The following is a 17,851-nucleotide window of genomic DNA, read 5'->3' as shown; positions in this document are numbered from 1 at the left end:
ATAGGGGATGGTGAGAGCCTCTCACTGTTGGACTGGGAGTTTACGGATAAACAAGGGAAGAAGGCTATATAATCCGTATGGTAATGGATTAGAGTTGGAGATACCAATATGAATGCATATTTACCTTAATATAGACACAGATGGTTACATATAGAAATATTCATAGACATGGATATATATCAGTTAGTATGCATAGATATATTTCCTCATCCGTCAGCTAAAAGGGCCTAGAAGCAATGACATCCCAGTAGCAATGAGCACACCAAGCACCCAGATCTTGGTTTCTAACCTAATCTCCGATAAAATGAATTATGGTTCCTTGTGGAAATGGTGGCTTCTAGGAGCAGAAAGTATACAAGATGAGCTTGGAGAATGTTCCACTGCCCGTGTAGGGAAGCAAAACTTGCCACCCCAAAATATATCTTTGGCTTGTGGATTATTTCAAGCTAAAAATAATCAAGGCCCAAATGACTTGGGAAGAAACTTTGACTTCCCTCTCACTGCCTAAAATAATTTAGATAGAGGACCTGTTTCAATTATAGAGCTATCACCAGAGATATATACAAAGAACAGGGCTAGGTGTGGTAGGCTAAACTGTAGGCAGAGCTAAAGATCAGAGTCCACTCTGTGTCCCACTGTCTCTGCATGGCCCAGCAAATATTTGCTTTTCCATCTTCATGTGAATTGCCTTCCTCCCCTTTGAAGTCCCCCAACATCTTCTTTTGTTGTTAGCTAAAGATGGTATTTAAGGTGAGGGCTTCAGTCATTTTGGTGAGTTACTCAGTTTTCCTGGGTCTCTCCCATGTATACATATTTTTTTAAATTTTATTTTATTTATTTTTTTATACAGCAGGTACTTATTAGTCATCAATTTTATACACATCAGTGTATACATGTCAATCCCAATCGCCCAATTCAGCACACCACCATTCCTACACCCCCGCGGCTTTCCCCGCTTTATGTCCATACATTTGTTCTCTACATCTGTGTCTCAACTTCTGCCCTGCAAATCGGTTCATCTGTACCATTTTTCTAGGTTCCACATACAGGATTTAATATACGCTATTTGTTTTTCTCCTTCTGACTTACTTCACTCTGTATGAGAGTCTCTAGATCCATCCACATCTGAACAAATGACCCAATTTCGTTCCTTTTTATGGCTGAGTAATATTCCATTGTATATGGGTCCCACAACTTCTTTATCCATTCGTCTGTCGCTGGGCATTTAGGTTGCTTCCATGACTTGGCTATTGTAAATAGTGCTGCAATGAACATTGGGGTGCATGTGTCTTTTTGAATTATGGTTTTCTCTGGGTATATGCCTAGTAGTGGGATTTCTAGATCATATGGTTATTCTATTTTTAGTATTTTAAGGAAACTCCATACTGTTCTCCGTAGTGGCTGTATGCATTTACATTCCCACCAACAGTGCAAGAGGGTTCCCTATTCTCCAAACACTCTCCAGCATTTGGTGTGTGTAGATTTTGCGATGGTGCCTATTCTAACTAGTGTGAGGTGATACCTCATTGTAGTTTTGATTTGTATTTCTCTAATAATTAGTGATGTTGAGCAGCTTTTCATGTGCTTCTTGGCCTTCTGTATGTCTTCTTTGGAGAAATGTCTATTTAAGTCTTCTGTCCATTTTTGGATTGGGTTGTTTGTTTTTTTAATATTGAGCTGCATGAGCTCTTTATATATTTTGGATATTAATCCTTTGTCCATTGATTTGTTTGCACATATTTTCTCCCATTCTGAGGGTTGTCTTTTCGTCTTCTTTATGGTTTCCTTTGCTGTGCAAAAGCTTTTAAGTTTCATTAGGTCCCATTTGTTTATTTTTGTTTTTATTTCCATTACTCTAGGAGGTGGATCAAAAAAGATCTTGCTGTGATTTATATCAAAGAGTGTTCCTCCAATGTTTTCCTCTAAGAATTTTATAGTATCCGGTCTTACATTTAGGTCTCAAATCCATTTTGAGTTTATTTTTGTGTATGGTGTTAGGGAGTGTTCTAATTTCATTCTTTTACACATAGCTGTCCAGTTTTCCCAACACCACTTATTGAAGAGACTGTCTTTTCTCCATTGTATATCCTTGCCTCCTTTGTCATAGGTTAGTTGACCATAGGTGCCTGGGTTTATCTCTGGGCTTTCTATCTTGTTCCATTGATCTATGTTTCTGTTTTTGTGCCAGTACCATATTGTCTTCATTACTGTAGCTTTGTAGTATAGTCTGAAGTCAGGGAGTCTAATTCCTCCCGCTCCATTTTTTTCCCTCAAGATTGCTTTGGCTATTCGGGGTCTTTTGTGTCTCCATACAAATTTTAAGATTTTTTGTTCTAGTTCTGTAAAAAATTACACTGGCAACTTGACAGGGATTGCATTGAATCTGTAGATTGCTTTGGATAGTTTAGTCATTTTCACAGTATTGATTCTTCCAATCCAAGAACATGGTATACCTCTCCATCTGTTGGTATCATCTTTAATTTCTTTCATCAGTGTCTTATAGTTTTCTGCATACAAATCTTTTGTCTCCCTAGGTAGGTTTATTCCTAGGTATTTTATTCTTTTTGTTGCAGTGGTAAATGGGAGTGCTTCCTTAATTTCTCTTTCAGATTTTTCATCATTAGGGTATAGGAATGCAAGAGATTTCTGTGCATTAATATTTTATCCTGTAACTTTACCAAATTCAATGATTAGCTCTAGTAGTTTCTGGTGGCATCTTTAGGATTCTCTATGTATAGTATCATGTCATCTGCAAACAGTGACAGCTTTACTTCTTTTCCAATTTGTATTCCTTTTATTTCTTTTTCTTCTCTGATTGCTGTGGCTAGGACTTCCAAAACTATGTTGAATAATAGTGGTGAGAGTGGACATCCTTGTCTTGTTCCTGATCTTAGAGGAAATGCTTTCAGTTTTTCACCATTGAGAATGATGTTTGCTGTGGATTTGTCGTATATGGCCTTTATTATGTTGAGGTAGGTTCCCTCTATGCCCACTTTCTGGAGAGTTTTTATCATAAATGGGTGTTGAATTTTGTCAAAAGTTATTTCTGCATCTATTGAGATGACCATATGGGTTTCTTTTGTGTGTGTGTGATACGCGGACCTCTCACTGTTGTGGCCTCTCCCATTGCAGAGCACAGGCTCCGGACACGCATGCTCAGCGGCCATGGCTCACGGGCCTAGGCACTCCACGGCATGTGGGATCTTCCTGGACCAGGGCACAAACCCGTGTCCCCTGCATCGGCAGGGGGACTCTGAACCACTGCGCCACCAGGGAAGCCTGATCATAGGGTTTTTATTCTTCAGTTTGTTAATATGGTGTATCACATTGATTGATTTGCGTATATTGAAGAATCCTTGCATCCCTGGTATAACTCCCACTTGATCATGGTGTATGATCCTTTTAATGTGTTGTTGGATTCTGTTTGCTAGTATATTGTTGAGGATTTTTGCATCTATATTCATCAGTGATATTGGTCTGTAATTTCCTTTTTTTTCTAGTATATTGGTCTGGTTTTGGTATCAGGGTAATGGTGGCCTCATAGAATGAGTTTGGGAGTGTTCTTTCCTCTGCAATGTTTTGGAAGAGTTTGAGAAGGATGGGTGTTAGCTCTTCTCTAAATGTTTGACAGAATTTACCTGTGTAGTCATCTGGTCCTGGACTTCTGTTTGTTGGAAGATTTTTTTTTTTTTTTTTTTGCTGTACACGGGCCTCTCACTGTTGTGGCTTCTCCCATTGCAGAGCACAGGTTCCCGACATGCAGGCTCAGCGGCCATGGCTCCCGGGCCCAGCCGCTCTGCGGCATGTGGGATCGTCCTGGGCTGGGGCACGAACCCGTGGCCCCTGCATTGGCAGGGGGACCCCCAACCACTGCACCACCAGGGAAGTCCTGTTGGAAGATTTTTAATCACAGTTTGAATTCCACTACTTATGATTGTTCTGCTCATATCTTCTATTTCTTCCTGGTTCAGCCTTGGAAGGTTATACCTTTCTAAGAGTTTGTCCATTTCTTCCAGGTTGTCCATTTTATTGGCATACAGTTGCTTGTAGTAGTCTCTTAGGATGCTTTGTATTTCTGTGGTGTCTGTTGTAACTTCTCCTTTTTCATTTCTAATTTTATTGATTTGAGTCCTCTCCCTCTTTTTCCAGATGAGTCTGGCTACTGGTTTATCAATTTTGTTTGTCTTCTCAAAGAACCAGCTTTTAGTTTTATTGATCTTTGCTATTGTTTTCTTTGTTTCTATTTCATTTATTTCTGCTCTGATCTTTATGATTTCTTTCCTTTGGGTTTTGTTTGTTCCTCTTTCTCTAGTTCCTTTAGGTGTAAGGTTAGATTGTTTATTTGAGATTTTTCCTGTTTCTTGAGGTAGGCTTCTATAGCTATAAACGTCCCTCTTAGAACTGCTTTTGCCACATCTCATAGGTTTTGGATCATCGTGTTTTTGTTGTCATTTGTCTCTAGGTATTTTTTGATTTCCTCTTTGATTTCCTCAGTGATTTCTTGGTTATTTAGTACCGTACTGTTTAGCCTCCATGCGTTTGTGTTTTTTACATGTTTTTCCCAGTAATTCATTTCTAATCTCATAGTGCTGTGGTCATAAAAGATGCTTGATATGATTTCAATTTTCTTAAATTTACTGAGGCTTGATTTGTGACCCAAGATGTGGTCTATCTTGGGGACTCTTCCATGAGCACTTGAGAAGAAAGTGTAATCTGCTGTTTTTGGATGGAATGTCCTATAAATATCAATTAAATCTATCTGGTCTATTGTGTCATTTAAAGCTTGGGTTTCCTTATTTCTTTTCACTTTGGAAGATCTGTCCATTGGTGTAAGTGAGGTATTAAAGTCACCCACTATTGTGTTACTGTCGATTTCCTCTTTTATAGCTGTTAGCAGTTGCCTTATGTATTGAGGTGCTCCTATGTTGGGTGCATATATATTTATAATTGCTATATCTTCTTCTTGGATTGATCCCTTCATCATTAGGTAGTGTCCTTCCTTGTCTCTTGTAACATTCTTTATTTTTAAGTCTATTTTATCTGATAGGAGTATTGCTACTCCAGCTTTCTTTAGATTTCCATTTGCATGGAATATCTTTTTCCATCCCCTCACTTTCAGTCTGTATGTGTCCCTAGGTCTGAAGTGGCTCTCTTGTAAGCAGCATATATATGGGTCTTGTTTCTGTATCCATTCAGCAAGCCTATGTCTTTTGGTTGTAGCATTTAATCCAGTCACGTTTAAGGTAATTATTGATATGTATGTTCCTATGACCATTTTCTTATTGTTTTGGGTTTGTTTTTGTAGGTCCTTTTCTTCTCTTGTGTTTCCCACTTAGGGAAGTTCCTTTAGCATTTGTTGTACAGCTGGTTTGGTGGTGCTGAATTCTGTTAGGTTTGGCTTCTCTGTAAAGCTTTTGATTTCTCCACCGAATCTGAATGAGATCCTTGCTGGGTAGAGTATTCTTGGTTGTATGTTCTTCCCTTTCATCACTTTAAGTATATCATGCCACTCCCTTCTGGCTTGTAGAGTTTCTGCTGAGAAATCAGCTGTTAACCTTATGGGAGTTCCCTTGTATGTTGTCATTTTTCCCTTGCTGCTTTCAATAATTTTTCTTTGTCTTTAATTTTTGCCAATTTGATTACTATGTGTCTTGGCGTGTTTCTCCTTGGGTTTATCCTGTATGGGACTTGCTGCGCTTCCTGGGCTTGGGTGGCTATTTCCTTTCCCATGTTAGGGAAGTTTTCGACTATAATCTCTTCAAATATTTTCTCGGGTCCTTTCTCTCTCTCTTCTCCTTCTGGGACCCTTATAATGCGAATGTTATTGTGTTTAATGTTTTCCCAGAGGTCTCTTAGGCTGTCTTCATTTCTTTTCATTCTTTTTTCTTTATTCTGTTCCACAGCAGTGAATTCCACCATTCTGTCTTCCAGAATCTGTTCTTCTGCCTCATTTATTCTGCTATTGATTCCTTCTAGTGTAGTTTTAATTTCAGTTATTGTATTGTTCATCTCTGTTTGTTTGTTCTTTAATTCTTCTAGGTCTTTGTTAAACATTTCTTGCACCCTCTTGATCTTTGCCTCCATTCTTTTTCCGAAGTCCTGGATCATCTTCACTATCATTATTCTGAATTCTTTTTCTGGAAGGTTGCCTATCTTCACTTAATTTAGTTGTTTTTCTAGGGTTTTATCTTGTTTCTTCATCTGGTACATAGCCCTCTGCCTTTTCATCTTGTCTATCTTTCTGTGAATGTCTCCCATGTATACATGTTATTAAACTTGTGTTTGATTTTCTCCTATTAATTTGTTTCATGTTAATTTAATTCTTAGACCAGCCAGAGGAACCTAGAAGGACAGAGGAAAATTTCTTCCCGCCCAACACCAGTAAGTAAAGATTTGTTCAAAAACAAAATTCTTCAAAATAACTGACCAGTACTCCTCAAAACTGTCAGGGTCATCAAAAACAAGGAAATTCTGAGAAACTGTTGAAGCCAAAAGGAGCCTAGGAGACATGACTGCTAAATATAATGTGATGTCCTGGATGTGATCCTGGGACAGAAAAAGGATATAAAGTAAAAACTAAGGAAATCAGAGTAAAATGTGGATTTTGATTAACAATCATGTATCTAGATTGGTTTATTAGCTGTGATAAATGTACCATACTAATGTATAAGATGTTAATAATTGGGGAAACTGGGCATGAGAGATATGGAAACTTTCTGTACTATCTTAATAATTTTTGTGTAAATCTAAAAATATCCCCCCAAAATAAAGCTTAATTTTTAAAAATCTTAGTAGATGCAGCCAAAGTAGGGCTCATAAGGAAAATTTATAGCATTACATGCTTGTATTACAAAAAGAAAGGTCTCACATCAAAAATCTAAGCTTCTATTTTAAGACACCAGAAAAACAGCAAAATAAAAACAAGGCCTGTAAAAGGAAGGAAATAATAAAGATAATAGCAGAAATCAATGAAATTTAAAATTGGAAAACAACAGAGAAAATCAATAAAAGTACAAATGGATCTTTGAAAAGATCAATAAAATTGATGAACATCTACAAGACTGACAAAGAAAAACAACGATGCAAATTACAGATATCAGGAATTAAAGAGATGATAATACTACAGATATACAAGATACTAAGAAAATAATAATGAACAACTCTAAACACAAAGATTCAGCAACGTAGATGAAATGGACCAAGTTCTCAAAATCCACAAGCTACCAAAACTCAGCCAACAGGAAATTTATAACCTGCATAATCCTATAACTACTATTCAAGAATTTGAATTTGCAGTTAAAAGCCTCTAAAAAAATAAGTCTCTGAGCCCACATGGTTTCCCTGGAAAATTTTTCTAGACATTTAAAGAAGAAATGATACTAATTCAACACAAACTGTTTCAGAAAATAGAATAAGAGGGAGGAGAATGCCTTCAAAAAATGCAGCGAAAGGACCTAGGTGAATTTGCTCTTAAGACAATGAAAATGTGGGCAAAACAACTAAAACCAACCATTTCAGAACTCTAACAATTATCCAAAGACAAAGAACAAAATAAAAATCATTAACCCAGGACAAACTACTGAGGTCTGTGACATTTTTAACTTGTCATAATTCCCATACCCCTTTCACCCCAGCTCAGTGTTGTGGTAGCCAAAAGCCAGGAACACTGCAGACAATGGAGAAAACAGACTTCTTTTTGGCTCCCTTAAAAGCACTATCCCCAGAGCACAGTCAATATTTTGTCTGAACTCGAAACAACCTGGGAAAACCTGTATTATTAGTGTGGTGGATATTTGATTTCACTCAGAGTTCAGCTCAGCCCAGCCAGGCATGGGTATGAGGGGCGGGAAGAGGTAGGGGGCTACTTCCAGAGTATTACTGAAACAATAGGAAAGTGCTGGCAACAAATCAGATGCTTAAGGCTATGATTTCAGTTTGGGCAAATAAGATCCTGGTCTAGAACTTGAAAACAATGTTAGGACAACTAAATGACTATAGGAAAATTTGAAAACCTCTGACATATTCCTGGGAATATAAATCTCTGCCATACCAGGAAAGACCTGAAAAAGGAGAATGGACTAGTCATTCAATTCTGGCTGGATTTGAGTTCCTGGGCAAGCAGGAAGTAAATTCAAAGGATATCTTGCAAACTGAAGCCTGAAGGTGTGCCTTCTCACAGAGATTTTCTTGACGACGACAGCCAGACAAGGCATTTAATAAAATATTCTGACCAATTATTGGTTCACCACTAACTGTACTGGCCCAGGTGTGAACCCTAGCATACCAGGCTTTAAAAATTTTTTTAGAAATTTTTTACCTAGCAAAGAACTCAATGGCTAGCAAAGAACTCAGGGAATACAGAATTAGTAAAGGAAAATCACTAAACAAATAAACAGAGAGACCTTCAAGATGGCAGAGGAGTAAGATGTGGAGATCACCTTCCTCCCCACAAATACATCAGAAATACATCTACATGTGGAACAACTCCTACAGAACACCTACTGAACACTGGCAGAAGACCTCAGACTTCCCAAAAGGCAAGAAACTCCCCATGTACCTGGGTAGGGCCAAAGAAAAAAGAGAAAACAGAGACAAAAGAGTAGGGAAAGGGCCTGCAGCACTGGGAGGGAGCTGTGAAGGAGGAAAAGTTTCCACACACTAGGAAGCCCCTTCACTGGTGGAGATGGGGGGTGGCGGGGGGGAAGCTTCGGAGCCACGGAGGAGAGAACAGCAACAGGGGTACAGAGGGCAAAGCAGAAAGATTCTCGCACAGAGGATCAGTGCCGACCAGCACTCACCAGCCTGACAGGCTTCTCTGCTCACCCACCAGGGCGGGGATGGGGGTGGGGGCTGGGAGCTGAGACTCTGGATTTGGAGGTCAGATCCCAGGGAGAGAACTGGAGTTGGCTGCGTGAACAGCCTGAAGGGGACTGGTGCGCCACAGCTAGCCGGCATGGAGCCAGCAGATCAAATATCCAAAATCAAATCGATGTACCCTGCATCTCTGGAATACCTGAATGGACAACAAATCATCCCAAAATTGAGGCGGGGGACTTTGGAAGCAACTGTAGACTTCGGGTTTCCTTTCTGCATGTAATATGTTTCTGGTTTTACGTTTATCTTAGTTTAATATTTAGAGTTTATTACCATTGGTAGATTTGTTTATTGATTTGGTTGCTCTCTTCCTTTTTAATTTTGTAATATATAGAAATATATACTGTTTTCCTTTTTCTCTTTTTGTGAGTGTGTATGTATATACTTCTTTGATTTTGTCTGTATAGCTTTGCTTTTACCATTTGTCCTAGGGTTCTGTCTGTCCTTTTTTTTTTTTCTTAGCATAGTTTTTAGCGCTTGTTATCATTGGTGGATTTTTTTAATGGTTTGGTTGCTCTTTCTTTCTTTCTTTCCTTTTTTTATGAATTTAAAATTTTTTTAATTTTAATAATATATATTTTTTCTTTTAATACCTTTATTTTATTTTATTAGTTTTTTCTTTCTTCCTTTTTTGTCCTCCCTTTTCCTCTGAGCCGTGTGGCTGACAGGGTCTTGGTGCTCCAGCCGGGTGTCAGGCCAGTGCCTCTGAGATGGGAGAGCGGAGTTCAGGACATTGGTCCACCAAAGACCTCCCAGCTCCACATAATATCAAATGGCGAAAGCTCTCCCAGAGATCTACATCTCAACGTTAAGACCCAGCTCCACTCAATGACCAGCAAGTTACAGTGCTGGACACCCTATGCCAAAAGACTAGCAAAACAGGAAAACAACCCCACCCATTAGCAGAGAGGCTGCCTAAAATCATAATAAGGTCATAGATACCCCAAAACACACCATGAGACACGATCCTGCCCACCAGAAAGACAAGATCCAGCCTCATCCACCAGAACACAGGCACCAGTCCCCTCACCAGGAAGCCTACAAAACCCACTGAACCAACCTTAGCCACTGAGGGCAGACACCAAAAACAACAGACACTATGAACCTGCAGCCTGTGAAAAGGAGACCCCAAACATGGTAAGTTAAGCAAAATGAGAAGACAGAGAAACACACAGCAGATGAAGGACCAAGGTAAAAATATTAAATGGAAAAAATACTAAAAGCAGCAAGGGAAAAACAACAAATAACACACAAGGGTATCGCCATAATGTTAACAGCTGATCTTTCAGCAGAAACTCTGCAAGCCACAAGAGAGTGGCAGGACATATTTAAAGTGATGAAGGGGAAAAACCTACAACCAAGATTACTCTACCCAGCAAGGATCTCATTCAGATTCGAAGGAGAAATTAAAACCTTTACAGACAAGCAAAATCTAAGAGAATTCACCACCAGCAAACCAGTTTTACAACAAATGCTAAATGAACGTCTCTAGGCAGGAAACACAAGAGAAGGAAAAGACCTACAATAACAAACCCCAAACATTTAAGAAAATGGTAATAGGAACATACATATCGATAACTGCCTTAAATGTAAATGGATTAAATGCTCCAACCGAGAGACACAGACCGCCTGAATGGATACAAAAACAAGACCCGTATATATGCTGCCTACAAGAGACCCACTTCAGACCTAGGGACACATACAGACTGAAAGTGAGGGGATGGAAAAAGATATTCCATGCAAATGGAAATCAAAAGAAAGCTCAAGTAGCAATTCTCATATCAGACAAAATAGACAAGAGACACAGAATGACACTACATAATGATCAAAGCATCAATCCAAGAAGAAGATACAACATTTGTACATATTTATGCACCCAACATAGGAGCACCTCAATACATAAGGCAAATGCTAACAGCCATAAAAGGGGAAATCAGCAGTAACACAATCACAACAGGGGACTTTAACACTCCACTGTCACCAATGGACAGATCATCCAAAATGAAAATAAATAAGGAAACATAAGCTTTAAATGATACATTAAACGAGATGGACTTAATTGATATTTATAGGACACTCCATCCAAAAACAACAGAATACACTTTCTTCTCAAGTGCTTATGGAACATTCTCCAGGATAGATCATACCTTGGGTCACAAATCAAGCTTTGGTAAATTTAAGAAGACTGAAATCGTATCAAGTAATATTTCCGACCACAACACTATGAGACTAGATAACAATTACAGGAAAAAATCTATAAAAAATACAAACAAATGGAGGCTAAACAATACACTACTAAATAACCAAGAGATCACTGAAGAAATCAAAGAGGAAATCAAAAATACCTAGAAACAAATGACAATGTAAACTCAATGACCTAAAACCTATGTGATGCAGCAAAAGCAGCTCTAAGACGGAAGTTTATAGCAATACAATCTTACTTCAAGAAACATCTCAAATAAACAACTTAACCTTATACCTAAAGCAATTAGAGAAAGGGGAAGAAAAAAACCCCAAAGTTAGCAGAAGGAAAGAAATCATAGATAAGATCAGAAATAAATGGAAAAGAAATGAAGGAAACAATAGCAAAGATCAATAAAACTAAAAGCTGGTTCTTTGAGAAGATAAACAAAACTGATAAACCATTAGCCAGGCTCATCAAGAAAAAAAGGGAGAAGACTCAAATCAATAGAATTACAAATTAAAAAGGAGATGTAACAACTGACACTGCAGACATACAAAGAATCATGAGAGATTACTACAAGCACCTATATGCCAATAAATGGACAACCTGGAAGAAATGGACAAATTCCTAGAAAAGCAAAATCATCCAAGACTGAACCAGAAAGAAACAGAAAATATAAACAGACCAATCAAAAGCACTGAAACTGAGATTAAAAGATCTTCCAAGAAACAAAAGCCCAGGAGGACTAGATGTCTTCACTGGAGAATTCTATCTAATATTTAGAGAAGAGCAAACACCTATCCTTCTCAAATTCTTCCAAAATATAGCAGAGGTAGGAAGATTCCCAAACTCATTGTAGGAGGCCACCATCACCCTGATACCAAAATCAGACAGAGATGTCACAAAGAAAGAAAACTACAGGCCAATATCACTGACAAACATAGATGCAAAAATCCTGAACAAAATACTAGCAAACAGATTCCAGCAGCACATTAAAAGGATCATACACCGTGATCAAGTGGGGTTTATCCCTAGAATGCAAGTATTCTTCAATATATGCAAATCAATCAATGTGATACACCATTTTAACAAACTGAAGGAGAAAAACCATATGATCATCTTAATAGATGGTGAAAAAGCTTTTGACAAAATTCAACACCAATTTATGATACAAGCCCTCCAGAAAGTAGGCATAGAGGGAACTTACCTCAACATAACAAAGGCCATGTATGACAAACCTACAGCTAACATCATTCTCAATGGTGAACAACTGAAACCATTTCCAGTAAGATCAGGAACAAGACAAGGTTGCCCACTCTCACCATTACTATCCAACATAGTTTTGGAAGTTTTAGCCACAGCAATCAGGGAAGAAAAAGAAATAAAAGGAATCCAAATCAGAAAAGAAGTAAAATTGTTACTGATTGCAGGTAACATGAAACCATACATAGAGAATCCTAAAGATGCTACCAAAAAACTACTAGAGCTAGTCAATGAATTTGGTAAAGTGGCAGGATGCAAAATTAATGCACAGAAATCTCTTCCATTCCTATACACTAATGATGAAGAATCTGAAAGAGAAATTAAGGCAACACTCCCATTTACCATTGTAACAAAAGAATAAAATACCTAGGAATCAATCTACCTAAGGAGACAAAACACCTGTATGCAGAAAACTATAAGGCACTGATGAAAGAAATTAAAGATGATACAAATAGATGGAGAGATATACCGTGTTCTTGGATTGGAATAATCAACATTGTGAAAATGACTCTACTACCCAAAGCAATCTACAGATTCAATGCAATCCCTAACAAACTACCAATGGCATTTTTCACAGAACTAGAACAAAAAACTTCACAATTTTTGTGGAAACACAAAAGACCCCGAATAGCCAAAACAATCTTGAGAAAGAAAAACAGAGCTGGAGGAATCAGGCTCCCTGACTTCAGACTATACTACAAAGCTACAGTAATCAAGACAGTATTGTACTGGCACAAAAACAGAAATATAGATCAATGGAACACAACAGAAAGCCCAGAGGTAAACCCACGCACATATGGTCACCTTATCTTTGACAAAGGAGGCAAGAATACAGTGGAGAAAAGACAGCCTCTTCAATAAGTGGTGCTGGGAAAACTGGACAGCTACAGGTGAAAGAATGAAATTAGAACACTCCTTAACACCATACACAAAAATAAACTCAAAATGGATTAAAGACCTAAATGTAAGGCCAGACACTATCAAACTCTTAGAGGAAAACATGGGCAGAACACTCTATGACATAAATCACAGCAAGATCCTTTTTGACCCACCTCCTAGAGAAATGGAAATAAAAACAAAGTAAACAAATGGGACCTAATGAAACTTAAAAGCTTTTGCACAGCAAAGGAAACCATAAACAAGACCAAAAGACAACCCTCAGAATGCAAGAAAATATTTGCAAATAAAGCAACTGAAAACAGATTAATCTCCAAAACATACAAGCAACTCATGCAGTTCAATATCAAAAAAACAAACAACCGCATCCAAAAACAGGCAGAAGACCTAAATAGACATTTCTCCAAAGAAGATATACAGATTGCCAGCAAACACATGAAAGAATGCTCAACATCATTAATCATTAGAGCAATGCAAATCAAAAGTACAATGAGATATAATCTCACACCGGTCAGAATGGCCATCATCAAAAATTCTACAAACAATAAATGCTGGAGAGGGTGTGGAGAAAAGGGAACCCTCTTGCACTTTGGTGGGAATGTAAATTGATACAGCCACTATGGATAACAGTGTGGAGGTTCCTTAAAAAACTAAAAACAGAACTACCATATGACCCAGCAATCCCACTACTGGGCATATACCCTGAGAAAACTGTAATTCAAAGAGTCATGTACCAAAATATTCAGTGCAGCTCTATTTACAATAGCCAGGACATGGAAGCAACCTAAGTGTCCATCAACAGATGAATGGATAAAGAAGATGTGGCACATATGTACAATGGACTATTACTCAGCCATAAAAAGGAACAAAACTGAGTTATTTATAGTGAGGTGGATGGACCTAGAGACTGTTATACAGAGTGAAGTAAGTAAGAAAGAGAAAAACAAATACTGTATGCTAATACATATATATGGAATCTAAAAAAAAAAAAAAGAAGAAGAAAGAAAAAAATGATCAGAAGAGCCTAGGGGGAAGACAGGAATAAAGACGCCGACCTACTAGAGAATGTACTTGAGGATACGGGGAGGAGGAAGGCTAAGCTGGGACAAAGTGAGACAGTGGCATGGACATATATACACTACAAACTGTAAAATAGATAGCTAGTGGGAAGTAGCCGCATAGCAGAGGGAGATCAGCTCAGTGCTTTGTGACCACCTAGAAGGGTGGGATAGGGATGGTGGGAGGGAGGGAGATGCAAGAGGGAAGAGATATGGGGACATATGTATATGTATAACTGATTCACTTTTTTTATAAAGCAGAAACTAACACACCATTTTAAAGCAATTATAATCCAATAAAGATGTTGAAAAAGAAAAACAACACAAGCTGTGGTACATCCATAGCATGGAATATTACTCAGCAACTAAAAGGAATAAGCTATTATAACACAAAATAACTTAAATAATCCCAAAGACAATGTTATGAGTCAAAAAACCAATCTCAAAAGGCATGTTTTTACCATGAGATCCCATGGTTGACTAGAAAGAAGCAGTGTGGTGTAAGTGCCTGACAATTAGCTTTTTTGATTCTAATAAGAAAGTGCCTGACATTAAGCTTTTGATTGCTGAGGTATATACATTTCAAAGAAATCCATCTCAAATAAGCCCATTGCCAGCTATACAACTATATAAAGAGCCAGGCCACCCCACCCATGAAGTTTCCCTTTTAGAAAGCCCTGGTTGACCTAGATAACTGATCATTTGAGTGACCCTGCTTTTCCCTCCCTGTGCTTTAATTCCCACTCTCACTCTCAATAAACAGTGAACTTGTGAAACCCTAGGTACCCCACCCTCAACCAGAATAAAGTAAGAACCCCAGATCTGCTAGTGCGCGCTGTTGCTCTCTAGTATGTACTCCTGTTTCCCACCTCCTGACCAAACCTCTTGCTATGTGGCCCACACGATGTGTACTCCCCAGGACCTGTGAATAATAAACCTTGTTTTTTCAAACTTCCCCAGCCTTTTCCAGCTTCTATGGGTTGCCTGCATTCCTTGGTTTGTGGCCCTTCTCCTCCATCTTCAAAGCCAGCAATGCTGCATCTCTCTGACACTGCTTCCTTCCTCATATCTTTTCTTCTGCCTCTCTCTTCTACTTTAGAGGACCCTTGTGATTACACTGGGCCCACTCAGATAATCCAGGATATCTCCCTATCTTAAAATGTTGATTAGCATCTTAAATTCCATGTACAACCTCAATTACCTTTTGCCATATAATTGAACATAGTCACAGGTTGCAGGGATTTGCACATGGATGTCTTTGAGGGGGGGGACCATTTTTCTGCCTATCACAAATTCTGCTGAGATCTCACATATACCCTTACAGTTCACCCTCAACCCCACCTTGACTATGCACAAGTAACCAAGTAAGTCTGACCTGATTAACAACTTCTTTATTAAGTTGAGACTGATCCTCTCTTTTTACAAATTCAAAGATGTACAGTTTTTCTAATAGTCTCGTAATAAATGAAGATCTCTTACATCAGATAGAACATAACTTTACTTTTAAGATTATCTTTGTTAAGCAATAAACTCCTCAACAAACTCCAAATGCTAGACCAGCAGTTCCCATTGACTACCAACATTTCAAAAACTTATTTTGGGGATTTAAACTGGGTTTCCAGGTATTTGTTTTCCAAATGAAAACATAACACTCATCTGCTCTCCAAAATCTATCACCTATCATCATTATTTCATAAAAGAACATTCAGCACCAACAAAGTGGAAAAGAACCTCAGAATAATGTATACTTCTTTAAATCACCTTAGCTTAATAAAAAATAAGTTAATTATTGTTATTTTTCTAATTTTGCTGATCTTTGACCAGTTTTTTTTAATCACTTTTAAGATTGATTTACCTGTTGCAACTGTGCCACTGTCCACATGTGTCAAGGACTGGGGACGGCTTCGAAGTTTGCTTTTGAAAGATCTTGGTCTACGTGGTGATGCAGGTGGTAGAGGAATTTCTGATGATTGGACTTTGCCATCTTTAATTGCCCGAAGGCGTTCATAGAGCTCCTGTAGCTCCTTATTCTGCTGGGTTTGAAGATTTACCACCTCTTGAATGTGTCTGAAGGAAAATCATGCAGAAAGCGTTTTAATGGCACAGGCACCATACAGATGAGCCAAGGAACTCTACCAGTACAAGTAAAGTTTAACAAGGAATTTAGATTAAGAATGTGGAAATACAGAATATTTTCACAATTTTAAGATTTTCAATGCCTTCCTAAGTGTGACATTAAACTAATCAGACATAAACAAAAAGCTCAATAAATTGACAAAAATGAATTTCTAAAACTTCAGTACAGTAAAAAATAATTAAAAAAATTAAAGTCTCGGGCTTCCCTGGTGGCGCAGTGGTTGAGAGTTCGCCTGCCGATGCAGGGGACACGGGTTCGTGCCCCAGTCCAGGAAGATCCCACATGCTGCGGAGCAGCTGGGCCCGTGAGCCATGGCCACTGAGCCTGCGCGTCCGGAGCCTGTACTCCGCAACGGGAGAGGCCACAACAGTGAGAGGCCCGCATACCGCAAAAAAAACAACAAAAAAATTAAAGTCTCATAGTACTGATAATATTAACCTTTTCTTTATTATATGTTGCAAGTATAAACAGGAAAAAAATTTGTAACATATAGTAAAAGGTTAATATTCAGAATATATAAATAGCTCCTAAAAATCAATAAGAAAAAAAGAAACTTTATAGAAAAAGGGGGAAAGAGTATGAAAAGGTGACTCCAAAGAAGAGGAAATACAAGTAGCCAATAAATATGAGATGATGCACATCCTTAGTATTAATTAGAACACAAATTTTTTAACATCTTAATTGCAGTATAATTGTTTTACAATGGTGTGTTAGTTTCTGCTGTATAACAAAATGAATCAGCTATACATATACATGCATCCCCATATCTCCTCCCTCTTCTGTCTCCCTCCCACCCTCCCTATCCCACCCCTCTAGGTGGTCACAAAGCACCTAGCTGATCTCCCTGTGCTATGTGGCTGCTTCCCACTAGCTACCTATTTTACATTTGGTAGTGTATATATGTCCATGCCACTCTCTCACTTCGTCCCAGCTTACCCTTCCCCCTCCCCGTGTCCTCAAGTCCATTCTCTACGTCTGCGTCTTTATTCCTATCCTGCCCCTAGGTTCTTCAGAACCATTTCTTTTCTTTTAGATTCCATATATATGTGTTAGCATACATAGAACACAGATTTTTTAAACTATTTTTTATTCATCTGATTGGAATAAAATGAAAAGAATCAATAATATCCAGTCTAATCTTGTTAAGGTGTGGGAAAACAGGCACTTTCATATATTTCTGTTTGGTGTGTAAAATGGTATATCTACACTGGATGACAATTTTAAATGTACAAACCTTTTAACCCAGCAATTCCACTTTTAGGTATCTATCCTACAAAAATACTAACATAAGTATGTAAAAATATAAGGATGTTGCCTTCAACATTTTTTACATAAGCAAAATATGGGATAAAACTGAAATGCCCATTAAGGAGAGATTAAATAAACTTTAAATGGCTATATGCTATTCCAATGTATGGAATAAAGATTATTTGTGCA

General features: G+C 38.1%; 1 protein-coding gene across 3 annotated transcripts in view; it reads right to left on the bottom strand.

The window, feature by feature from the left end:
• WNK3 (WNK lysine deficient protein kinase 3) overlaps positions 1-17,851 on the bottom strand; it is a 127,900-nt gene that overhangs the window by 17,656 nt on the left and 92,393 nt on the right. For 2 of the 3 annotated variants that reach the window (XM_022563612.3, XM_022563613.3), the window contains exon 20: positions 16,133-16,344. In XM_022563612.3, the coding sequence (XP_022419320.2) occupies positions 16,133-16,344 (212 nt within the window). Of the gene's footprint in view, positions 1-16,115; positions 16,345-17,851 lie in introns of all 3 variants that reach the window. The other variant, XM_089904487.1, reaches the window with a different exon arrangement.

This window comes from Delphinapterus leucas, chromosome X, assembly GCF_059928025.1.
Source record: "Delphinapterus leucas isolate spDelLeu-1000000601 "Yukka" chromosome X, BTC_Dleu_Yukka2, whole genome shotgun sequence".
Lineage (NCBI taxonomy): Eukaryota > Metazoa > Chordata > Mammalia > Artiodactyla > Monodontidae > Delphinapterus > Delphinapterus leucas.
The sequence above is the reverse complement of the archived record's forward strand: the minus strand, read 5'-3'. Positions and strand labels throughout refer to the sequence as shown.